Source organism: Lotus japonicus, chromosome 5, assembly GCF_012489685.1.
Source record: "Lotus japonicus ecotype B-129 chromosome 5, LjGifu_v1.2".
Classification (NCBI taxonomy): domain Eukaryota; kingdom Viridiplantae; phylum Streptophyta; class Magnoliopsida; order Fabales; family Fabaceae; genus Lotus; species Lotus japonicus.
The window spans coordinates 53,862,979-53,888,833 of record NC_080045.1 but is presented as its reverse complement, the minus strand read 5'-3'; the positions used below and the strand labels follow the sequence as shown (position 1 = coordinate 53,888,833).

The window sequence follows — 25,855 nt, the reverse complement described above, 5'->3', positions numbered from 1 at the left end:
CATTAAGCATGTATCACCGCAACGAATCACATATTTGATAAAAACTTTTAAACTAAAACCCAACATTAGCCGTTTTCCCTCGCCAAAACAGCTGTACTGGTGGAGATACCTTGGTCAAGACAAAAAAAAAAATTATTTCATACAATTTTTATCTTATGACTTGTGAGAACCCACAATAACACCCTTGTTTTATTATAAATTAACATTTGGAGAAAGTGGTTAAGAAAAGAATCAAAGTGGGTAGCATGTTCACAATGAATTAACTAAAAAATGATTAAATAGAAAAGGTAGAGATAGTGGAGATTAAAGTGAGGATGAATAAGCAAATGGCATGTACAGTGTACACGATAATAAAATACATGAAGAATCTGAACACAAATACAAAAGATATTATAATAATAATAAAAAAAAAAGCAGGTAACACCTGGCGCAATATAGCCAAGGCTGTAAAACGACGTCGTACGGGTCAAGTCAACACATGAGCCGCCGGCGCGCCACCGGAGAGAAGCTCAGCGAGAGCAGCCATGGCTCGAACCTGCATCTCCAAGGCGGAGATATAGTCGGTGGCTTCTTCCAGAAGGTTCGGGAACGACACCTTCCGACAACCAGGAACCAACCGGCCGAGAACGCGCGCTTTCTTCTGCACAGCCGGTAACCGCTTCCTCCTCCCGATCGCCGCTCTTCTCAATCCGGAGGCGGCTCGCTTGACCTTCTTGATGCGGAGCTTCTTCCGGCGGGTGAGAATCGCGCGGCTCCAACGCGTCCTGCCTTTGGCGGTGGCGGCGAGGACGCGGTCGGCGGTGTCGCGGATTTGCGCGGCGGGTCTGGGGATGCGGCGGAGGGCGTTGGCGAGGCGGAGGGAGTAGATCTGCTGGTCGGCGTTGGATCGCCAGGGCATGAGATTGAGGGGGTTTTGAGGGTGGGTGATTTTGCGGCGTTTTTTGTGATTGGAATCAGGGGAGGTTTCGGAATCTGTTATCGTGTTTGGTTGAAGAGAATCCATGGGAATAGAGAGAGAGAGAGAGAGAGATTGAGGTGTTTGTTGATTGATGAGATGAGATGAGATGAGATGAGAGAGATTTGAATCGAAGAAGAAGAGTGCGAAGTGAAGGTTTGGAAGGAGAAAGAAGAGAAAGAGAGAGTTTAAAAGGGAAGGGTGGAGTTGAGTTTCGAGTCACGAGAAACCACGCGTCCTTCACATTTATGGCTCTCTCTTTCCATTAATGAATTACATTTTTTGGGTAGTTCTCAAATAAAGAATTACTCCTATATTACTTCTAATTTTTGTTAACCATATGTATATCTATTGATTCAATCTTAATCGCCTACGAGGTAGGTGATTGTTTCAAGTGATACATGTTTGACTCAACTTAAGTAAGATCTCGGATTCGAGTTTTGTGGATGGAAAAAACTCTCACTAAAAGAGTTAACCCTACCATGATATAAATGTTATTGACTCAAACAAGATTGTCTATGAAGGAGGACACCTATCTTACAAATAAATTTCAATCTTAACCAATTTGAGGTGAATACTAAAAGTTTTCTTAAGAGCGTTTCCTAGTGATTGAACCATTGATCTCATGAATTCAGATAGACAATTTTAACTACGGTGACCGACACTTACTGCGGAGATAAGATAAAGAATTTTTCCTTTTAGAAAACATTAATGACTGTCCGTTGTGATTTTCTTTTGCACAAGCATCCAATTGATTTTCTCAACATCAATAATTATATTTTTATTTTAATTAAAACAATAAATAAATGTATCGTTAGTCCTATATAAGATAATTAATATTTTTTTGTCTTGACTAGTGTATTCCCACAGCCGACAGCCGTGAAACCAATTTTTTGCCTCACGGTCAACGCACTAAGCGGTAGAGGGCTGGCCAATGAGTTTTTTCTATTCGCAAGAGTTGAGATTTGAACCCCAACCATTTGCTTAAAGGATGAAGTGCTGAACCACTACACCAACCCACTTGGTTATATAAGATAATTAATATGATTGAGTGAGTAAAATACTATAGTATTAAATTTATAAAAGAATTAAAGAATATGACATATAAAATGTGTGAATTCAACTTGTAGTTATTTTTTAGCTTTGTCTTTTTCTCATTAAAGTGTGCAGAATGCATATAAGAATTAGATTGGTATTTTTTTTTTCACATCCCACAAATGCATTAAGCGTAGCGCATTAAAGTAGAGGTTCATTAATGAATTTTTTATTTATAAAAGTTGAGAATCAAACTTCAACTATTTACTGCTATTTATTGTATGAAAAAAACTTCAACTAGTATTTATTAAAAGATGTAGTGTTAAATCACTAGGTGAACTCTTAATTAATGTTATACTTAATAAGTAACCTTAATTCTTTTTTTGTGCTTCTAAAAATTTCAACCGGAAATTGAGGTTAATAGTCTAAAGGGCTGTGGTTCTATATTTCACAAAAGAGATAATGTGGATCTAGAAGATAATGTGGAAGGAGATTGAGGTTTAAGTGATAAGACATCATTAACCACGAGGTTTAACATTGAGAGTTTGACTAATACCACTACGAAATGATAGATTAACAAACAGCCATGTACTTTCAATAGAACAATTAAATTAAATAGAGATAGAGACCTTACACGGCGCCTCTCATAAGGAAAGTTTAGGTTTATTTGATTGGACAAGGTGAGCTAGCTAATCGACAACTTGTGTTGCCTAATTAATTTTATCGTATTCTTCTGCACTCCTAACTAATTCCTGGATTCTAATCTTTTTAAGTATTCTTTCTTCAATGTTATGTGAGCCCCTCAATCCTATGCTTTTATTCTTAATTTTGGCAAGCAATTATTTCAAGGGTTAACAATTCACATGATTCCATAATGTTTATTTTTTATTTCAAAGAAAAAAGAATTATATATATTTTTCCAGATAATAATTAGAACCGTTTGAGAATTTAATGAGAATATTCATCCTCCTAAGTTTATTGGTCACGGGAGGCACCAATAATTTGTAATTCAATGAAGAACAAAGAGTCCACTTTCAAAACATGCACACCAATTAATCACTATTTTTTTGTACTAATATATGGATAAGGTCTCCCACGTTGCTTCAATCATCTTTAACTTGCTTGCAAAGATAAACCGAAGGGTATTGGTGAGAGAAGAGGAGAGAAGAAAATTAAGCAAATAAAAAAAGATTAAAGCATGACTTAATCAAAACGTGTCAGTGTGAAATTAAAGTAAGTATATGTTTGATTCTATTTAAATAAAATTTCAATTCTAAGTATTGTAAATGAAAAAAACACTTGTTAGAAAAGCTTGTTTGATTGTTTTCAGGATTTACATGATTGTTTTTGACAAAAGATACATGCCGTGCAACTCTAAAAAAAAGTTTAAAGCATGATTAGATTAACCCAAGCGTCTAACTTTTCATTAGCTGCAACATAATACCAATCTATTTGGATACCTATATATGTAGTGGTTGGTATGTTAAGTTTTGAGCTCTATGTCACCTTGTAGGTAAAACTTCTTTTTTAAACTCGTGCCTGCAAAGCAAAAAGAACATTTTCAATGTGTCTCAATTACATGAAGTGGTGAAATTTTAACCCTTATGAGGAAAGGACAACACGAGTGGTCAAAGTATTCCAATCCAACAATGCATGTGCATTGTTGTCTATCATCCTCATCCAACGATCAAGATTGATGGTTAGACCAGTCATCAAGATAAATTATAAAGTTTCTTTCTTTCATTCTCTCCCTGTTTTTTGCAAGGCATGAATGGCAGTCCTAATGAATACAAGCCAATGGGTTGCATGTGATAAAAGCCATACAATCCGTACTTTGATAGTGTTAAGTTTCAGCGCCTGTTATTACGACGGGAGGATTTGACACCCCACCCATTAGAAATGTCACCTCACTTAAAATAAATTTCAAAAACTTAATTTTCAAAATATTTTCTCACTCAAAAGTGAGATGTTACGTTGTATTTTGCACTACTAAGTATGTAAATTTCGGAATATTAAATTCTGAAATAATTCGGAATATAAAAATCCGAAAATTGGGGGTGTGAAATCTAAGTAGTGGGGTGGAAAATCTAACCCCCTGTTATTACCTTTATCTACAAGGATTGGATACGGATGATTTTACTTTGAATTGTCTTTTTTGTGTTAGCTAGTATTGAGAACATTATAACCTGATTTCAAGCACCTCGGGTTTTTGGGCGGTAGATGTGAGTTGAACGCTCTTGTAGTGACAACAGCCCGCGATGGAGTTTAGCAAAGTACAACGGAGGGTGTGCCAGTTCAAATTTATTTATAGATTAGGGAGAAAATTTAAAATCTTAAAAGAACATTTAAGTACCGAAATGAACAATATTTATGTAAATGAATGAAGAAATCAATATTTATTGACATGGTAACACTTGCAATGAGGTGTTAAGCCTTAGTGAGTGTTTGGATACACTTTCAACCCATATTAACAGACATTTCAATGCAAAAAACACTTTTTTTCAGTGGAACAAAAGAGTTGGATTGGATGAAAGGACTTTAACATCTAACTCAACTCTAATACAAACATAAATGAAGTTTTTGTATAAGACAATAACTTTCCCATTTGTAATGATTGTGTCGGTTTTGTTTTACTCGACCAACTGCTGAACGAGATGAAACTTTGATTTAATCGTCCCGACTAGTCAACATGATGTTTATTCAGTTGTGAAATTTTAGGACCATTTAAAAATATGTTGGAACTTATGGCTATTTAGACCGCCTATAACATAACCTAAAAAGAAAAAGATTCCTCCTATTTTATTTATTTATTTATTATAATTCCCCCTTATTTTGGCATTGGGTTTGTGAAATATGTAAATGAATTGATCAACTAGGGGATTTATTAAATTAGTAAATTAGTATCTGAAAACCAAAAAAGAAAAGAAAAAAAGGGAACACTTTATTCTTTAATTGGAAGGCACTGATGAATGAAAATGGCCTATTGGACAGAGAAATAGTGGTGGCATGTGTTGATTGGTTCCTAAAATGGGGCCAAACTTGTTTGTTTTTATTCCTGGCAATGATTAGAGGGTGATGCACCAAATGGAAGCCAAGATAGAGAAAGAAAAAAGGAACACATGTGGTTGTTTTCATGGCACTTTCTATCACCTGGCCCTCTATTTTTTTATTTACAAAAATGAAAGAGAGAGCTTTTGGATTCAAATTCCTCTCTGAGACTATGTGGCCAGGTTTCATCCACATTGCCTACTCCAATTGTCTCTGCAGAGAATATTATCCTGTACATGGCCCTGCATTATTGGTGTTGTATGCACTCCCTTTTGGCCTTTACCTGATTCATGAACTGCTTGTGTTTGTGTATATGCCTCTGAGAACAGCACACAAATTGATAAACAAAAAAAAAATGCATGTGGAGAAAATGGAAAATTGGTGAAAAATCTGTGAAAGATCTGATGAGCCTCGTATCCAAAGGACAAGCCAAAAGACTTTGCCTCTTTGAAAGAGACATGCTTTGCTGTCTAGGCTTTTCAGTCTTCAAGAGCCATCTTAATATTATAAAATGGCAAAATGCTATAAAACTTCTGTTAGTACGGTACCCGGTGCGGCTACGGTACAAGGTACAGGGTACGACATTTTCATAAAATCCTAGGTGCGGGTACGCCCGGGTACGTTAATATAGATATATGTATATTTAATTATTTATGTATATAGTGAAGTAAAAATAGAAAATATAGGCTATAATCAAACCTCTAACATAGACAATAGCACAGTGAGAGGACCTTCAAGTATAGCGGCGAAAAAACGGCATGCGGTGGTGAGAAAAAGGGCTTGCGGTGGTGAGAGGTTGAGAGCAGTTCACGTACATGAGAGAGGAGAAGAGCAAAACAGTGAAACTGAACTGAGAACGTGAGAAATTGAGAGGTGAAATTTAGGGGTAAATAACCTAGGTATTATTTCCTTGCTGGAAAAAAATATTATTAATTTTTTAATTAGTTAATTGGTAAAAAAATTACCCAATTTTTGCATCAAAGTACCCAATTTACGTACCCACACCGCACCGCCCGCGTACCCAATTAATGCGGCCGTTCCCAATTTTTCCGGTGCGCACCCGGTACCGGTGCGCTGGCCAAATTCACGTACCCGTGCTTCAGAGGTTATACACAAAGTTCAGTTGAGTTAGACTCACTTTGTGGATTTAATATAGGCCGTTATGTCTTACATTTTTTTTCAAGAGATCCATTTCATGGTTTGGATTTGTAACCATAAAATCACATGAGAGTAAACTACTGTTATTCAAAATACTGCCATCTGAATAATATAATAAAACAAAATGAAAAATTGGTCCAGTGCAATGATACAAAGATACAATTTAAGTATCTTTTTCATTGTAATAAGACTATGGATGAATATATAGTTGAATAACCCTGTGAGAGTGAGATTGAGACCCCTTTATTTCTCTCTTGGAATTCTGACAGAGCAGTTAATTAAGTGTCTTATGTCCCAACATGGAACACATGGGCAAGTAGTGAAGCTCTATTGCCTAATAAATTGATTGTTTTGTTTTCTTACCCTGTGTTGCTGTACATGCCTTTTGCATTTTTAAAGTTATCTTGGTCAGAAATCATCTTTACTCAGTCAAAACAATGGGAATTTACCTTTCTCATAGATTTGCTGGGATTCTTTTTATTTTCTTGTGGGGTTACCTGGATTTGCACATTGAAAAGTCCTGCTTTTAATCCATGTGAGAAGATGTGACTCATACATTGGGATGATATTTTTATGCAGCTCCTCTTCCTCAGTTTTTGTTAATTAATAATCAATCAAATTGACTTCTCCAATACACCAATTATTCCATCCATTCCTCCTGTTAACATATTTTGTGAAGAAGCCAATATACATATATATAATATTGATTGGAATATAGAAGTTCAGCTCAAAGTTTTTTATTAAACAAAATTATTAGTATATAAAGAGCTAACCAATCTCTTCATGCCACTGATCAAGGAATCGAAAATGCTAACCAATCTATTTAAACCACTGATTAAAGAATTTATCTAATTTTTAAAAATGTTCATGTATTAACTACTGTATTCTTAATGAACACATTCATTTACAAGGCTCTTAATATAATTACAAAAGATTAGTTAAATAATGTGACCGAATAATACAAACATTCATTAGTGATGCTGCTATGCATCCCGACATGGTTTTCTGACATTAAATAAACATAAAATACTAATCAGTTTCTTATTTTATGTGTACATAAATCTTTTCACCAGCTATTGTTTATGAATTGTTGACCTGGACATGCAAATTTACAGCTGACTCGTCACAAGTTTCAAGTAAAACTAAATTCAAATATTGCAAACCAAATGACATGATCATGGATTCATGGCTCCAAAATTCGTGAGTTGTGACCAATTATTGTTCTCAGAGCACCAGAAAGAAGAGGAGTCATCTCTGTATACAAAAGTACTCTTCATCTTATCAGTAAAAAATAGCTTTCCCCACGAACAAGTTCTTACTTTATTTAAGAAAATGTTGATTACACCATATTCATGATGCAATTTTAAATTTAGTAGAGCATTCCTTTCATAAAATCATTAGTCAGTGTTAATTTAGTTTGTGGAATCCTAAGATCGTGTGCATAATAAAATAATAATAAGAACCAAGTCGCACATTGCTCGATTAGAGACAATTCAATAGTTTGTAACTCAGAAGGTTGCAGTCTCAATTGTCTTAAGGCATTTTAGGCTAGACTTCTCCTCAAGCTCTAAGACCACTCTCCTAGGCTTATGATAGCATTTTGGGCACACAACAATAGGTGGTTGTGTTACCCATTAAAGTGGGTTTTCTTTCCTCCATAGTGTACATGGGCTTTATCTCTACTTCGTGAGTGTTTTTTTTTCCTTTTTGTTGATGCATCTACTACCCACTTACTCCGTCGCATCTCCGTCCTCTCTTTACCTCCATCTACCTCCTGCCATCAGTTTTCGCCGCAAGCTCCGCCACAAAAACCTCCGCTGCAAACTCAACTATCCTCTGCTTTCTAGAATGTTGGTTTGCTATCATTTTTTGCCTTTTTATACCTGTTCATGCATAGCTCCGGTAGAGCCAGTCATGCCTTTGGTCTCATTGTTGAAATTTGGAGTTTTATGAGGTTTTGTATTTACTTCATGTGTTCAGCTGAATGTAATGTAACATCTTAAGTGAGTATGTTTTATTCTTATCCTTCTTATTTATTTGCATTGGAATATCGCTCATTGAAATTTATATTCTCCAAAAGTGTCATTACGCAATTCCCTTAAGTCTTAATCTAACATTTTTGAAAAGAAAAAAAAATCCAAACATTTTGTAATTCTTTACTTCTTTTTATGATCTCATTTTTGTTCATGGTGATCACGTCATATTTTTTCAAACAAACACGTTATTTATAGTAGGTATTCACACATTTAATTGTCATCCACTTTTTTGTTTTATGAGGGAACACTTTCATCTTATTATCCACACTTTATAGCTAGTGTTAGGTCTGTAAAATGAAGGCAATGTTATAAATGGGATATTCATCAATATATATGGATGATGATTAAGGCTTAGAATAAGACCACTAACCTGATAAACAGGAGGTTAATTTGGGATTTGGTGGAACTAACGCGTTTGTCTCTGTCTTATCTTAAATATTATAATCCATGTTCTACTCTAATAAAATTCCTATATTGGCTACTTTAGGGGGGTGTGATATGCCTCAATTCAATCCATTGTAGGAAGGAATAAGACATACAAATATCACAATTATTGACTACCCAACTATCATTATATTATATTAATCAAACGCAACGGGTGATGTTTGCCTTCGTCACCAATCCATCCCTTGCTTATCCACAAAACAACCATCATAATCATGATTATGAATAATATAGTAGTGAACATATTATTTTATGTGATGACTACACAGTGATGATGTCATGGTTCATAAACAGAATTTTGCAACCAGAAAAAAGAGAAAGGAGTACAAGTGAAATTACTCAAGCTACTGGCTGAAGTTTTTGGGATTAACAAATGCGCAAATGAAACTATATTTTTTTATTATCATAGTTTGGTTAATTAGATGGAAATTTAGTTAGTTGCAAATGTTGATGTTTTAATATAGTTAATGGTTAATTACTTCTCTAACCTTTTATAAACGATTTTAAAGGCATGCTAACTTTTATTTGCATTGAAATCAATAGATATCCAAATCAAAATATACATGTAGAGATTGCCAAATTTCTTTGGGGTCAAGATGTAGTAGATTCCGTTCAAAAAAAGATGTAGTAGATTCCAAATATAAAAAAAATACTTTCACCAAGCAAGATAAGCCCAACCAATTTTATATTCTTGGCCTGAAAAAAATCAGCCTGGTCCAATGATATTTTAGGCCGCATTTTTTATATCCGAGTTAGGATGATGAAATTCTTTACAGAAAACAAAAAGTTAGAATCAATTATGAAATATATTTTTTGAAACTTAGTATCAAATTAATAGTTGATAAATAATCCAAATTGAGCAAAATAATAACTATGCAAGCAAGTCAAGTGTCTTCTTTTGTATCTATAAGTGGTGGGGGGGGGGGGGGGAGAGAGAGAGAGAGAGAGAGAGAGAGAGAGAGTCATGCTTATGCTAGAGAGCCAAAAGCACAAATAGTTTGGAACATGATTTGTAAATCTAATAAGCGATAAGTTGTCATAGTAGGTCATTACCTAATAAAGTATAAAACCTGCATGTGACTATTTCTCTCCAAATATATATAGTTATGTGAAAAGTGAGGATTATGATTTCTCCAAGCACCTATCATCAATGTTCAGCACATAATTAATTAGCTGACTTTATATATGCAAACAGGCTGGCAAACTCAGCTCATTTCTCACATGGAAAATCAAGTAATCCAACTTGCTGGCTCACATTTGCCAGAAGTAATGAAGCACCATGATGACATTCAAAAATGTTGACAAACAAAATAGAAAAAAGTATTCAACTAGTTGAACACTTAAGCAGCATAAACAATCTTCGGAATGAATTTTTTTATGTTAACCTGACTCTTATCAGTTATCACCACCATATTGGTTGGCCACTTCATAGATCGAAGATGTGCTAGGCCACGATGTGCATGTCTGTAAATCTTTTTATAATTGATTCTAAAGTCAAAATTAATTCTAGTGATAAGCAGAGTATTGTCATATTCTCTAGGGGGTTTGTTGCTTTAGACCATTGTTGCAGGGGTCCTCTATGTGTCACTGTTGTTAACTTCTGTTGCTTTTTTTCTTTTCCTACCTTTGCCTTGTTGAGTTGATGTCAAGAACAGGTCTGTGATCATATAGAAACTAAAAAGTATCTACACAGGGCATTTGGACAGCTTTTAGTAAAAATAAGTGATTTGCCAGGACTCTATCAAGCATATTCATTTTAACAGATATGAGTGCATGCTACTATTACTTTTTGAACCCTATAATGGAAGCAAGACTAACAATTAGTATAAAACATCACTTAAGTTGCTTCTTATCAAAATTATCTTTTGATGATATTGCCATATTCCTTGTTACCATTATTTTGTGGGCCACTAGAAATCACATGGAAAAAACCACTCCTAAGAGGACACATACATTTAGATTCCACCTCAGCATAATTACTTATTACTGTAGAGGAAAAACCATTTTCATTACTTTGTTTCCTCTACTAAAAACTGTCCTCTCATTTCTCAGTTACCATGATTCATGATTAAGGAGGGATGTGTATTCTATAAAGTCTGTTCCATTTGAAGACTATGAAATACAGCACCTTGAAATAGGAAATAAGGTACTCTCTGAAACCAGATTGTTCTCAGTTTTAAAATTGAATCTGGATCAATAATAATATAAAACCTTTTCTGCTTAGCAAATCACTAACTGCAAGTATTAAGATTGTATAAATTCTGGTTACTACAGCTTAATTATGAAGGGAACAGGATTCGTTTTGTATCTACTGGCCTATCATTTTTTGCTCTGATGCCAAATGGTTCATCTTGGTAGAGGGAAAGAGTAAGAAAAATAAATGGCTTTCATTCTGGATGTTGTGTCCTATGATTATATTCTTTGGATATTTTGTATACCTACAATTGCCATAGCTAACAGTGATCACTAATCAAGGGTACTATATTTAAGATAGGAAAAATGTGAAATACAGAAAAAATGTTATACTAGTATCCTCTTTGCTAAGTTCAGCATGTTAGCATTATTGTTCAACAAGAAGTGTAAGGTATCCTTTCTACTGTTCTACTCATCATAAATTTTTCTCTTCCTAACAAAACAGTTGGAAACAAAGTCAATTTAGCTTCTATTAACAGTTAACACATCTATTCAACACCTTACCAAAAATCCTTGCATGAACACATTCCATTTTTGAAATGATGATACCGCACACGGTCTCTCATAATAATATTGTGACCATAAATTTTAGAAACTAGCTTGAATGCAGAATGACAATCCGCACAAACCCTTAAATTTTTCACAATGTGCAGAGTTGTTCCTGGTTTTGCATGAAGAAGTCCAAAAGCAAGTGCAATCTTTTCACTATGCTGCTTAAGCACAGTTTCCTTTTCTTCCTCTTCAATGTCATAGGACACCATGGATGTATTTGGTGAATAGCCTTCTATCTGCAGCTTATCCATCATCTTTTCCAACATGAGATATATTTCTTTCATTTGAGGGTGTGAACTATCTCCCATTTTGAATTCATGAACTTTACCACCCATATCCATCATGCTACTTCCAGGAACAGTTTCAATTCCTCTTTCTTTCATCAACTTTCTAACTCTAGCAACATCATCCCATCTTCCTGCTTTTGCATAGATGTTTGATAACAATGCATAGCGACCACTGTTTCGAGGCTCCATATCAAGTAAAATCCACCCCACTCTTTCTCCTAGCTCAACATTTCCATGTATCCTGCATGCATTTAAAAGTGCTCCCCAAACAGCTACATTTGGCTTCACTGGCATAGATTCTATAAACTTCTCTGCTTCCTCCACAAGTCCAGCCCTTCCCAGAAGATCAACCACACACCCAAAATGCTCCATCTCAGGCTCAATCTCATACACTCTCTTCATTGAATTGAACAATCCAAGACCTCTTTCAACCATTCCAGCATGTGCACATGCATTCAGAACCCCCACAAATGTGACACCATTTGGTTTCCGCTTCTCCCCATTCATCTTGGTGAAGAGCTTCATTGCATCCTCTGCTCGGCCATGGATAGCAAGTCCTCCAATCATAGCATTCCAAGTGGAGACTTCTCTCACTTTCATTTTCTCAAACACCTCCCATGCCATGTCGAGACGCCCGCATTTAACATACATGTCAATCAAAGCAGTCCCTAACACTGCATCCACCTGAATAGAGTTCCTTTCCACAAATGAATGAATCCATCTACCTTGATCCAGAGACCCCACATTTGCACAAACAGTTAGCATGCTTGGTAATAGATGCCTACTTGGCTTTATCTTTTCTCTCTGCATTTGGTGAAAAACTTCCAATGCCTCCTTGAAGCACCTTTGTTTGATGTAGCCATCAATGATTGCACTCCAAGATATCTCATCCCTCTCACCCATTTCATCAAATAAAGTCCTTGCATTCTCAATCATCCCACACCTAGCCAACCCACTTATCATTGCATTCCAGGATCCAACATTCTTGTCAGGCATATTGACAAACACCTCATTTGCAGCTTCCACTTCTCCACACTTCAAGTACCCATCAATCATTGCATTCCAACAAATGACATCAGTTTGAGTTTTACCACTCTCATCAAGCATTTTTCTTGCTTCTCTAAAAAGTCCAAATGAAGCATACATTTGAATTCCAGCACTCTTGATGTGGACATCCCCAGTAAGCCCTTGTTTCACCACAAAAGCATGGAACTGAACCCCTTCTTTGACAGAACCTGTAACAGCACAAGCCTTGAATAAAGTAGGGTAAGTGAACTTGTTAGGCCTAGAGTTCAGCACCATCATCTTATGATAACATGATATAGCCTTGTGTGGCTCCCCATTCTCTATGCTCCCTTTGAGATATATGTTACACACAAAAACATTGGGCCTTGGGATGCAATCAAAGACTTTGGTTGCCAAGGTAAAGTTATTGAAATTGGGATTTGCATAGCACTTGAGTAAGGTGCCAGATACAAAATGGTCATGAAAATGAGCAGTTTTCAATATGATAGCATGAGCCTGCTTGAGATGTTGAAGGGAATGAAAACATTTCTTGTTCAGGATGTCTAGAACTGTTTTCTGTGAGAGTTTTGATGAAGGAGCTTGGTCTGATGAGAGCTCAATTGGTTTGAGACCAGAGGGGAAATTTGTGGCTGTGGTGCTCATTTTCTCAATGTTATCCAGTTTCTGGGAAAAGGCTATGTGGACAATCAGAGAACAAGATTTATAGCATCAACATTCTAGGAGCATGAAGTTATCCATAATGTCATGTTGCATTGACACATTAGGCAGTGAATTCCACATTGAGATTATTACCACCAATTGTTTTTGGTTGATCTTTTTTTTTTCAGATTGTCCCCGTGTGTGACATGACAGAGAGGCAAATTTTTTGGTTGGAACATATATCCTGGACCCCAACAAGCAACTTTTCTGTATGAGTCCGAATATGAGTACCATATAAGCATCAAATATTTAGCTCAGTTACATTCATAAGGACTCGAGTATGACCACTATAAGCGTCAAAGTATTAAACTCAACTGCATCCATAACGACTCGAACCTGAGACATATCCTTTAGCCAACGCGTTTGGTATTAAGACATATATGCTTCATTTCCTCATGACTTCTAATTTTTTGGCTGACAATTATAATTTGCTATTTGATTTTACATACTTAATATTCTTCATCAGGAAAAAATGCTTCATTTCCTCATGACTTCTAATTTTTTGGCTGACAATTATAATTTGCTATTTGATTTTACATACTTAATATTCTTCATCAGGAAAAAATAAAAAATAATTGGAGAATTAGAAAAAACATGAATGGACCGGTTACAAACTTACACACTTTTTAAATTGACATGTCAAAATTTTATCGGTGAAACATGAGAACCCTAGTGGATCTAATTTTTATCGTTAAGTTTCATTATTTTATTTATTTAGATTATAATTTATTTTTATCTACACGGCTTAACTGGAATGACCTCAATACTCATTAGTTCCAACTTCCAATAAAGAAAAAGAAAAATATGCGTGCACCTAAATTCAAAAAAAAAAAAAAAAGTTTGAGTTACACTAAAAGCCTTTAATATATACATCACTAGTGAAATAGGCATATCCAGCCATTCCAACCATGTTACTGCTATTTCAAAACCATGAGTTTGAGTTACACTTAACAGTTAAAGCCTTCAATACATACATACTTCACTGGTGAAAGAGGCCTATCCAGCCATTACACTTAAAGCCTTTAATATATACATAATTCACTAGTGAAAGAGGCGAGGAAACATGCTATTCAGCCATTCCAAGTCTGTTGCTGCTGTTTCAAAACCATATAAACCTAGTAGCTTGGTTTTGAGTCTAAAAAAGGGACAAAACTGCTGGATGCAGAGTCATTGCCTCAAAAGAGAAAAAAGACTAACCGATCATAAACTAGAGTTAGTAGAGTTACTTGGATTCACCAGTTGGTAAATCTAGTGACAAATAAGTATCCCATTCCTCTAAGGACTCCTTGGGTACTTCTACAGCCATTTTAAGAGTTATGCCAAGTTGTGCATTGACAAGTGAGTTATCTGCCTCAGGTTGTGATGTTACGCGATAATCACCACAGAAACTAGTCCTGTTTTCTTCCTTGACATCTTCCACGCTCGGCTGCTTATTGTTAGTGATCATTGCTTCATTTGCTTCCTCCTTATATTTTTCCTTGCTCTTCTTGCTTTCATCCACATATGGCTGCATAAAAAATAATCAGAAGTGGCAAAGGGTCAAGAATATTAGATGTGGTGTCAATTTCAATGTACCTGTTTCTCAATCTCAGACATGTTCTTCCATGCATCAGTAGCCTTGCGTCGGATATTTGTGCCATCTAAGGAGGCCTCACGACAAGCTCTCAATCGAGCACACTCCTTCTTGAGGAATATCTGATATGCATTCCTTTGTCCCACTGGAGCACCTTTGCGCTTCTTCATTTCTTTGTTATTTGAGGGTGCCGCCGGTAGAAGCACCGGCTGTTCTCCCGCCTCTGCTGTAACTTGGAATCCAAAGTTATTCATAAGTGCCTCAAATTCACATGAACAGCCTTTAAACTCATCCCAAGATATCATTGAGTTACGTGCAAATTTTCAGTACTCATTCCAAGATATCATTCAGTACATCCCTCTCATAATCTGAGAGTTATCCTCATTTTTTAATTTTAGAAAAAGAATCAAAATCGGGAATAACTTATCATAAAAGTCAGGTGTCATACTTTAAGACGATAGATCATGTATTACAGGAGTTCTGAATAAAATTTGGTAAGTTACCAAAGAAAAATTGTGCCTGTTCTCCTACCTAGGATTTGAAAAGTATGCAGCTAAGTACAAAAATGTAACCAAACCTGTCACTTGGGAATAGCAGTTCTTGCCCAGTGTCACCCTTTGGCCATCTTCAATGTTCATTAATTGACATGGACTAGCCGCTGGGTTGTGATTCCTCTTAAGGAGACCTTTGACAAAAGATGAAAGGTGTGGAGAAAACAGAGAGTCATTGAGGTTAAACAGTCATCCTAAAACCAAAATGCAACAACAATATTGTTCACCTAGTGCTCCTAGGAGAGAGACCAAGCTACGCCAAGTGATCATCATCTATTCATCTTTATAATACTCAAGTGATTATCATCTTTTCTCGTATGCTAATCCTATACCCCTTATTGTGCTGATTTCATTCATTTATGAGTGCAAAATCATTCCTAATTTAGCTTCATAATTACCTTACATTGCTCCCTAATTATCTAAATTGGACCAGGAACCTCTCAATCTCATGTGGAAATTTTCTCATGTTCTCTGGTATTGCGGCAATTAGATTGCCATGAAAGAACAAATATCATGCAATAGGGCTGCTAAAAATTGAAATGTCTTTTCTTTATGTCCAAGCAGTAAAGGTAAATCAAAATCATTTATATAGAAGCTAAGAATAAACAATAAAAAAATGTGTGAAATACCAGACTGAATCAATACTAAGTAAAGCTACTAATTGGTCTCTTAGATTAACCTTTGGTGCTGGCTTGCTTTGCTGGACACTGGAAGAAGTACATTTGCTCGAAATCATAAAGAAGATATGCATAGAGCATTTCAACTTGAGCAGATAACTTTGCATTGTTGCCTTCCAATTTCAGTGCAGAGACAACTTCACCCCATTTCTTATCTCGACCAACCTGAAAACATGAAACAGAATCCATCCATAACAATAGCAATGATACTAAATTGAAACATCTGTATCAGAATCAAAGATTACTCTACCCAAAAGCTAGCTTGGATGTGAGAATTACTCTACCCTTTATAAGGACTACCTTGACCACTCTATCTCTAGTCAATGTGAAACTTCTCAATACGCTCTCTCACTCCCCAGTCCCCACCCAGGGCTTGAGATTTGAAACATGAGATTTGGTGGTCTCTAGTAAACGATCCAAGGATAAGGATAGACTATAATAACATATTAGATATGGAAGGCCTAACTCTACCCCACTAGCTTGAAGGTAAAAATTGGTTTACCCTTATAAAGACTATCATCTTAGTCATATCTCGAATTAATGAGACTTCTCAACACTAAGAGAAACTTATCTAACAATATACGAAAAATTAAAAAATAATTTTGCCATGAATATAGATTATAAACTTGATATGTTGATAGAAGCATGAGAAAGCATGTACCTGGTGATATCCTCCTCTTGTGGTGACCTCCAAGTAAAACAGGTACAAGTCCAACAATGTTTCTCGGACATTGAAACTGCAAAAGTACAATTGACTCATAAATAATAAGGCACGTTGAGGATAAAAATTAAGAAGAGCTTTTAATTTTTTTGTGTAATGGAATTAACTCACTCACATTAGAGTAAGTCCAGAATAGTACTCCAAGAACTCAATGAGTTTGGTGTAGAAGCTCTCCTCCGAGTCAAATTTCTCCTTGCATTGCATGATTGAGTTTGAGAGGGTAACTAAGTTAGCTCTAAAAGTTAGTGTGTGTTGTGTTGGCTGGAAATGATTCAATTGTGATTTGTGACTGTTTAATTTTATGATCAGTGGAAGGAATGGGACACGCATACATCGTGCGGTCATGCCTCAGCGACAGCTGCACACTTTTCATGAGTACGTGGCAGTGTTACCTTTTACTCTTTTCCATTCATGTAAAACAAATATCACAGCAATAAAAATAGTCCTATAATTTATTTTATATATTGAATTGAAATATTTTTTCTACAAAAATAAAATTTGAAACTAATAACACTATATATTACATTATAAATTTAAATGTCGTGTAAATGACTAGAGATGAAATTTGGATTACACCACCTTGTCCTAGATAAGCCAATGACATTAAGATAAATTAATAAATATGAAATGTATTTAGATCATTTGAGTGATTTTACCCAATTTTGCCTAGGTCAGTTTTTTTTTAACTACCTTGGGTCAGTTTAATAAATATAATATGCAATAACTGAGATTGAGTAAATTTAACTATAAATAATTTTAGCTCTATGTTTTTTATTTTAATTACATAAATAATGGGAAAGGCATGGCAATGATGAGTCAGTTAACTGAACAGCTGGAGGTAAAAGCAGGAAACAAACTTTCTGTTAGAGGTAACCTGAGTCAGTTACAACTAACTATACAATTAACTAGAGTTTTTTTTTCGAAAACAAAATGATCTACAGTTAACTAGAGTTACCAGCTAGCTTAACTTACTAACAAATTCTAACCGCCAAGGCATAATGAAGCTTTTTGTTAGTTTCATGCGTCGTTTTGTGCGTGTGGAGGTGTGGGACCCGGCGATGTGATGCACGGAGAACGCATTGCGCGGGAACCAACCTGCTATATAAATACCCTCCTGCCTCATTTACTTTCAAATTTCAATTCCATAACCGTCTTCCCAAACACGCTTCCCTCACTCTCGCTTTTCAACTCCGATCCCATAACCGTTTTCTCAAACACGCTTCCCTCACTCTCTCTTTTCAACTCCGATCTCAATCATCAGAAATCAACGTAGAATTCAATTTCTCTCTTCATTTCTCGGTAACCAAACACCAATGGGAACTAGATCGAGATATTCGATGTGGAGGCGCCATCCGGAGCCACCGCCGGACATCCTTAGCAAGAAGCTCCGCTCCAAACTGCTTCGCTGGAGACGACGACAGATCTCGCCGGAACTCCTTTTCTCGGCGTGGATGAAAACTTCCGCCGTCGATGATCCTGGTTTCTCCGTCGTCACTGTAGACTCGAGCTCTGGCGGCGAAGCTTCGATCAATTCCGAGTTTACTTCTCCGCCTGAGCAGCATTTCGTTGAAGATTCAAGGAACCGAAACGACTTCTTCGTTTCAGTTGCTGCTGAGCCTGAGAGTTACGCTGATTCGTTTATGAAGCATGCACTGAAAACTTCCGGCGAATGCTCAGAGACAGAGGTTTCAGATTACCTTCCGTTACAGTTCGTCAAATCTGGATCCGTTGGAGAAACTACTTCACCGAGTTACTCTCGGCTTCTTCAGCACCTCAATGTACGTACATTCAATTCTCTTCAATTATTTCAGTTTTCAGAGCTCAAAATTGCTTACTAGATCTGTTAATTAGAAGAATATGCTTAATTCTTCTTTTGTGATATTGATTTTGATGATGTTCTGTTTTATTTATCAGGAGAACTGTACCAAAACTGCAGAGAACTTCCACGAATACTCAGAGATGAAGCATTCAAATTATGCTCCGTTACTGTTCATCGATTCTGGAAGCCAGATTTCGAAAGGAATCGTTCGAGAAACTCCTTCACCGACCTATCCTCTGTTAGTTCAATACCTCAAGGAATTCTCGATGCTGAGAAAGAGAAGAACTCGTGCTGAAGGTTATTTCTCTACCAAGGAATTCGAAGAGCTCGTACTTCAGCAGCACTCGCAAAAGGATCAGTGGATCACTACTAATGAGGTTGTTTTTCCTTAAAAGCTTAAACAATTAATATCCAAATTATCAATTCTATTATCAGTGAAAAATCTGCTTCTTCTTTTGTCCTTGATTTATTGGAATACAACATGCTTTTGTTTTATTTTAATTAGGAGGTTCTTAATTTTCGGTATGTGCTATTTTAGTTTGCAAGGTCTGAAGGTTCCGAAGAGGAACACAGCTACCAGATGCTGAGAAAGAGAGAAGGGAAGCAAGCCTTGTTGAGGAATTATGCCGAAGAAGCGGAATTTGGAGAGCTGGAGCTTCATCAGCGGTTGCAAATCGTAGACTGGATCAAGGAGGTTGGTTACCTGAAACAATATCTGAATTTAGTATTATTAAGATCATGCCGTTTTTTTTTCACATTGTGAAATTTTGCAATGAGGTTGGTTCCTCTTTGATTCTGCTATTGCTTCTTAGCTTTTGCAATCATCGTTCAACTATTCCTTAGTTTTGATTTTTAATCATGAAATTTCTGTTTATGAAGTAATTGATTAGAATCCGTTATTTTTGAGATTTTGAGAAAACAAAACCACACGTTTGATTCTAAACGTGATAGAAGTATAGAACAGTACCTGGAAGAATATACAATAAGTCTTAAATGTTGGATAGCCTAACTTCCATGAGCCCGAGGTAAAATACACAAAATTACTTAAGTGAAATAGTAGCTATTAATTGGTCTGTTAGATTAACCTTTGGTGTTGGCTTCCTTTGCTGGACACTGAGCATTTCAACTTGAGCAGATAACTCTGCATTTCTGCCTTCCAATTTCAGTGCAGAGACAACTTCATCCCATTTCTTGTATCGACCAACCTGAAAACATGAAACAGAATCCAACCATAGCAAAAGCAATGATACTAAATTTAAACATCCCTATCAGCCTTAAATGTTGGATAGCCCAACTTCCATGAGCCCGAGGTAAAATACACAAAATAACCGAACCCCAAATTCATATGGAAGCTTCCTCCGCCTTTGAATTCATGTTGGTCATGTTTCTTATCTTTCTTAAGATTACAGTACATAAGGCTTCTAGTCAGAAATTCTGATTAACACTTGAAAAAGTGTGGTGCTCAGTGACTTCATATACTGCTGAAGTTGAACCATACTGATGAAAGTGGAACTTTAAAGGTCATCATCTTTGGCTTGCCATGGTTGGCTTTTTACTCCTTTTATAAGAAATTGATTTTTGGAGACTTTTGCCTATAATTTTGAACTTTATTTGGGACTTGATTTTTAGAGGCCAAAAAAAAATAAGTATGAGACAATTAACAGTCAAAATAACTGAAAATAAATAAAATGAAAAGTCAATGATGGCTTAACTTCTGATGTTTTTGCTTTCATTTATTGGCTGTGCAGATAATTGCAGAAGGAAGATTTGCCAATAAAATGCTCCCCAGCACCATCATTACACATGGTAAACTAGCAACAGTGAGCACAAAGGGGGAAACATCAAACTCATCAGTCAGGAACAACAATAATATAAAAGTCATACTAATAGGGATTGTGTATGAGGATTTTGAGGGGGTATTTGATATGTTGCCATCAAGTGCCATAGAGTTAGTACTAATCCATCGCAAACTTAGGCGCGACTATGGTTTCACAGCTGAAAATATCTTACTTCTCTGTGATCGTGTGCTGCTGGGTTTGGATTCTGTTCTCCCAACCCGAGAGAACATTATAGAGCATGTGACACGCCTCGTACAGAACTCAGTTAAGGGGGATAGCTTAGTGCTATATTTGTCGGCGCATGCAGTTATTATGGACAAGCCGGTTATCGTAACCTCGGAGGGCGATTTCATTTCAGATGATTTTTGGTCCGGGGTAATCATTCGGCAAGTGCCTGTGGGGGTGACCTTGACGGTCATAGTGAACACCTGCTACGGCGGGAATTTTTTCAGAGCTGCGAGTGGGAAGAGGGTTAACAGGGGTGAGGTGGTGGTCTTTACTGCAACTGGGGAGTTGGACGTAGTTCAGGATGGAGAATTCTACTGCTACGCACTCAAGTATGTTTTGGCAGAGTGTGTTGGAGAAATAAACTGGACTGCCTATTGGAAGATGGTGGCTCGATTGGGACATTTGAATCCCTGTTTTTTTTGTTCTACAAAAAGTGGTTTTGATACAAAGTTTTTGATGGGAGGGAAGGAAGATTACCCCCGGAACCGTTATTATGATTTTTTTCTTGTTTGGACTAGGTAATTGGGCTATGCAACTGGGCTGTAATGATTTGGATTATGCATGTAATGACCCATAAATAGAAAATGAAAAACGAAAAAAAAAAACAATGAAAAACGAAAAAAAAATAGAAAATTTGAGAAGAGCATTTGCTCCCAAAATTCTGTGTTTATATTCTATAAAATGCATGTTTTAAACCGGTAAGTGGCGGAGGAAAGAGTGGAGAGGAGGAAACAGTGGTCGCTTAGGAAAGAGTGAGAGATGGAAAGGGAGAGTGGGAGAAGCAGATTTTATTTTTTTGTCAAAAGAGAAGCAGATCTGAGAGTGCAAGAAGACTCAAAATTAATACTCATAAGTGATTGATATCCTGGCTCGTTAAGAGGGGTTATGAGATTAAAAGTTAAAAAAAAATAAAAAAAAAAAATAATTTTTGAATTTAATGGCTTAAAATTAGACCATAAAAGAAGATTCAAAATATATTTTTGTAAGCTTTCAAATTTCTAACTAATTTTATAATTACGAAGTTAAAAACAAAAAATATTTTAGATGATTGTTATAGTAACAACTCAATTATTCCTGGAATAAAAAAACTCAATTATTATCAGGAAAGTAAAAAAAAAATATTATCTTTTTATTTAAATTTGAATTTTGATACGACATTAAGTAACTAAAATATTAAAAATATTTTCTCTTAATTTAAGTTATGTCCATGATTAGATCCGAAAAGTTCGTTCAAAAAGAAGATCAAAAATCCAAAAAAATATATTATCTTTTTAATTATAGGTTTGTGTCTCATTTCGTCACGATTTTGTTCATAGTGTGCTTATTATTTTTAAATGATTATAGCTTTAATTTAAAGGAGATATTTTTTTAGATTTAGATTTTTTTTAGATATTGTTACGAATTATTTTTTATGTTAGGGTAATATTTTTTGTTCATAAATTAATATTGCATTTAAATTTAAATATATTTGAAATACTCTTTCAAACTTGATTATAGGATCGGATTTTAGAATTTCTAAATTTTGTTTTAGAATTATATAATTTTTTGAAACAAGAATTATATCATTAAAACCAGAAAAATTGTTTTAAAAGTTGGATACTGTAACATTTGTTTCGTACGTCTCAACTTGTAGATTTTTTATAGGATATTGTTGCGATTTATATTTATTTTTTAAGATTATGATAATATTTTTTTTTTGAAATAAGATTATGATAATATTGGTTATTCCTAAAATTAATATTATATTTAAATTTAAATATATTTGAGATATCTTTTTTTTTTAGATATATTTGAGATATCTTTATAACAGGAATCAAATTTTATTATATATCACTTTAACCGTAGATTTATTATTTTTCTATTACGTATTTTCTCTATATATATGAAGCATACAATATACAATGATCAATACAAATCTTGTGTCTAGAGTCATTGATCCAAAAGCCCAAGAGGTTCTCCTCTCATCTCTTTTCTATGTTGAATCACTGGCACTGCAATGGAGTCTTTTCTATGTTCAATCACTGCAATGAAGTTTTTAATTTGTTTATGAGTTTGTTTGATTGTTTTTCGTTAAATGCTCTGTTTCTTTTCATGAATTCCCTAAAGTTTTTGAAGTTTGATTGCTTTCCGTTATTATTTGTTCAGTTTGATTTTTTATTAGTTCAATATAAGGTCAGGGTGTGAGCTATATGATCTTTTTTCTTATCTCCTAGTTTTCAGGATGATAATGCGATGCAATTTATTTTCTCGATTCTGAATCATTGCCTTATTGCTTATATTGTTTATGATTTTGAACCAGTATTGGCGTATAATTAGAGCAAAGATGGAACAAAAATCAATTAGGTGCCAAGAAGATGTTGCCCTCAGCATCACAAAGCATTTATTCTCAAAACAAGATTATCAACGGAAGAATCTCATCTTTTCGCCCATCTCCCTCCATGTTGCTCTTAGCATCATGGCCTCTGGTTCAGCCGGCCGCACACTCGACGAGCTTCTTTCCTTCCTCCAATTTGACTCTATCGACCATCTTAACACCTTCTTCTCTCAGCTTATCTCCGCAGTGTTCTCCAACACCGTTGCTCCTTCACATCATCTATCTTTTGTTAATGGAATGTGGGCGGATGAATCGCTTTCCCTTTCCAAGTCTTTTAAACAACATGTGGTCCGTCATTACAAGGCAACTCTAAAATCAGTTGATTTTAAGACCAAGGTACTATCACTTTCTTTCTTAAGAACATCTTAATTTTTTTAAATTGACCAACAAATTCTTCTTTTAAAATGTTTTTGAAAGAAAGAATATTAACTAGTTGATTTTAAGACCAAGGTACTATCACTTTCTTTCTGAAGAACATCTTAATTTTTTGAAATTGACAAACAAATTCTTCTTTTAAAATGTTTTTGAAAGAAAGAATATTAACTTGGACTTTGATGTGGTTATAAAGGGTGACCAAGTGTGCCATGAAGTGAATTCGTGGGTTGAAAAAGAGACAAATGGCCTTATTACAAAGCTTCTTCCTCCCAAGACACTAAGCGAGTCAATTGCGCTTATCTTTGCAAATGCATTGTGCTTCAAGGGTGCATGGAAACGCAAGTTTACTAAAACATTCGATAGTAATTTTCACCTCCCTAACGGCACTTCCGTCAAGGTTCCCTACATGACAACCAAGAACAAGGAGCAGTTTATTAGCATTTTTGATGGTTTCAAAATTCTCCGTCTTTCTTATAAACAAGGTAGAGATAAAACTCGTCGGTTCTCCATGTACATTTTTCTTCCAGACACAAAAGATGGACTGCCAGCTTTAATTGAAAAGTTGGCTTCAGAAACTGGATTCTTGGAAGGGAAGCTTCCTCGGCGAAAAGTGCGAGCACGTAAGTTTATGATTCCAAAATTCAAGATTTCTTTTGCATTTGAAGCTTGCCCTGTGCTGAAGGAATTGGGAGTTGTTTCACCTTTCTCTCGGCATGCGGATTTTACAAAAATGGTGGAGGTAAACTCTCCTTCGAATAAATTATATGTGGGAAGCATATTTCACAAAACTTTTGTTGAGGTAAATGAAAGAGGCACTGAAGCTGGAGCGGGCACCCTTGTGCGGGTATTCAAAAGTCTTAATCCTGAAGATTTTACTGGTATAGACTTTGCAGCTGACCACCCTTTCCTCTTCATGATCCAAGAAGATTTTACCGGAACAATCCTCTTTATTGGGCAGGTGCTCCATCCTCTTGATGGAGCAGTCACATCCGTGAAGGTTAGCAATTTCAATATATGATTGTATATTTTTTATTAAGGTTGTTCTTGTTGTCTTATTGATGCCAACCATATGGGTAAGTTACAATTCTTTTCACTTCGGATGTGTATTATTTGGTCCTTCATTGGGAAAATATGTTACTTGAATTTTTAGAAATTCAAGCTTATGATGTGTGGGGTTTAAGAATCAAGAGAACACAATCAAGTTTAAAGTTTTTAAAACATGTCTTACATTACATAATTCTCTCTTTAAGTGAGAATGAAAATAAAGACAATTGACATTAAATTTTAGTCATCTACACCTATTGTGTTGTTGCGTTACTGAATGGTCAATATATTGCAAGTATAATTTCATTTTGTTATGATTTAAACATTTGAGTAACTCTTATACATGAACTTGTTTAGGAGGAATTGAGAACAAAAGACTTTGCCTTCCCTTTTGGCAAGGCTGTGAAGTTAAACTTCTGTGATTCTGAACCGGAGGAGAGTGGGGAGGAAGATGAAGGTGATGACGAAGATGATATGCCTGAGGTTCCACCAAAGAGAAAGAAGTCAAGTAAAGATGATTGATCTAATGGTGATGATGGAGGAGAAGATGATGAGAGGCTCTCTAATAGAATTCGGTCCATTATTTGTTTGTTAACAGTCACACATTTATATTGCGTACTGGAAATTTTATATTTGAAGTAATTTGTAGGTCGGTCTGCATTTCTATTTCTTCTTACGCCCTTGTTGGTAGTTTCCTTCTGGTTTAATAAAAAGTTTTTATTACAATCTGGCTCATTTATTGTAAATACATAATGATTGAACCATGTTCAAATCCGCATTGCATTTGTATTCTTCATTCTTCATTGTGATCCAATTGCTTACATGGGGATTATGACAAAGATTTCCTAGAACAAAATTCGAAATCCATATTTATAATAACTCTATTTTTTTCTTCTTTACACTAATTGATATGGAGCTTGCCTAAGTACCCACTTAGGCACAATATATTCTCATGCCAACCAAAATCTCACATCCTTCACTTTGTCATAAACTTCATTCTCATATAGTAAAATATTATTCTCGTGATATATTATGTACGTTAGCAGAAGGGCACTCTTTAATTTTAATACTTATCCTTTCGACTTCGCAAATCCTTCATGAATTGACTTCTCTTTAAATATTGAGTGTAGTTTTTTAAGTTTCGCAAATCCTCTATTAATTTTTTCAAATGTCGAATGTAGTTCTTTTAGCTTCTCTTACTACCTTGTTTGGAGCTTTGGCT

At 35.5% G+C, this 25,855-nt stretch overlaps 5 protein-coding genes across 5 annotated transcripts; 1 reads left to right on the top strand and 4 right to left on the bottom strand.

Annotated features, from left to right (window-relative positions):
* Positions 1–297: 297 nt before the first annotated feature.
* Positions 298–1,180, bottom strand: LOC130718858 (transcription factor bHLH149). The gene has a single exon (XM_057569486.1). It carries the CDS (start codon positions 1,001–1,003, stop codon positions 467–469), a length of 537 nt encoding a protein of 178 aa, XP_057425469.1. The 5' UTR covers positions 1,004–1,180; the 3' UTR covers positions 298–466.
* A 9,794-nt stretch (positions 1,181–10,974) lies between these two features.
* On the bottom strand, positions 10,975–13,519 carry LOC130721330 (pentatricopeptide repeat-containing protein At5g66520-like). Its single transcript, XM_057572106.1, has one exon. It carries the CDS (start codon positions 13,374–13,376, stop codon positions 11,370–11,372), a length of 2,007 nt encoding a protein of 668 aa, XP_057428089.1. The 5' UTR covers positions 13,377–13,519; the 3' UTR covers positions 10,975–11,369.
* Positions 13,520–14,047: 528 nt separating this feature from the next.
* LOC130721155 (uncharacterized) lies at positions 14,048–15,268 on the bottom strand. The gene is made up of 2 exons (XM_057571897.1): positions 15,009–15,268; positions 14,048–14,940 (listed from the first exon to the last, which is right to left on the bottom strand). Exons 1-2 carry the CDS (start codon positions 15,258–15,260, stop codon positions 14,656–14,658), a joined length of 537 nt encoding a protein of 178 aa, XP_057427880.1. The 5' UTR covers positions 15,261–15,268; the 3' UTR covers positions 14,048–14,655.
* Positions 15,269–16,231: 963 nt separating this feature from the next.
* LOC130719794 (high mobility group B protein 10-like) lies at positions 16,232–17,159 on the bottom strand. The gene is made up of 3 exons (XM_057570403.1): positions 17,071–17,159; positions 16,896–16,971; positions 16,232–16,399 (listed from the first exon to the last, which is right to left on the bottom strand). Exons 1-3 carry the CDS (start codon positions 17,157–17,159, stop codon positions 16,232–16,234), a joined length of 333 nt encoding a protein of 110 aa, XP_057426386.1.
* A 6,004-nt stretch (positions 17,160–23,163) lies between these two features.
* On the top strand, positions 23,164–25,155 carry LOC130719793 (serpin-ZX-like). The gene is made up of 3 exons (XM_057570402.1): positions 23,164–23,550; positions 23,783–24,586; positions 24,991–25,155. The coding sequence occupies exons 1-3, from the start codon at positions 23,164–23,166 to the stop codon at positions 25,153–25,155; spliced, it is 1,356 nt and encodes a 451-aa protein (XP_057426385.1).
* The last annotated feature ends 700 nt before the right edge of the window (positions 25,156–25,855 follow it).

Bases quoted from the DNA above. Each gene is read 5' to 3' on its own strand.
- LOC130718858 (XM_057569486.1), bottom strand. From the start codon at position 1,003: ATGGATTCTCTTCAACCAAACACGATAACAGATTCCGAAACCTCCCCT.
- LOC130721330 (XM_057572106.1), bottom strand. From the start codon at position 13,376: ATGAGCACCACAGCCACAAATTTCCCCTCTGGTCTCAAACCAATTGAG.
- LOC130721155 (XM_057571897.1), bottom strand. From the start codon at position 15,260: ATGAATAACTTTGGATTCCAAGTTACAGCAGAGGCGGGAGAACAGCCG. The intron at 14,941-15,008 runs GTACATTGAAAT...TTTTTTATGCAG, and splicing joins TGTCTGAGATTGAGAAACAG to CCATATGTGGATGAAAGCAA.
- LOC130719794 (XM_057570403.1), bottom strand. From the start codon at position 17,159: ATGCAATGCAAGGAGAAATTTGACTCGGAGGAGAGCTTCTACACCAAA. The intron at 16,972-17,070 runs GTGAGTGAGTTA...GTACTTTTGCAG, and splicing joins TATTCTGGACTTACTCTAAT to TTTCAATGTCCGAGAAACAT. The intron at 16,400-16,895 runs GTACATGCTTTC...TCATGTTTTCAG, and splicing joins CAAGAGGAGGATATCACCAG to GTTGGTCGAGATAAGAAATG.
- LOC130719793 (XM_057570402.1), top strand. From the start codon at position 23,164: ATGGAACAAAAATCAATTAGGTGCCAAGAAGATGTTGCCCTCAGCATC. The intron at 23,551-23,782 runs GTACTATCACTT...GTGGTTATAAAG, and splicing joins CAGTTGATTTTAAGACCAAG to GGTGACCAAGTGTGCCATGA. The intron at 24,587-24,990 runs GTTAGCAATTTC...GAACTTGTTTAG, and splicing joins GAGCAGTCACATCCGTGAAG to GAGGAATTGAGAACAAAAGA.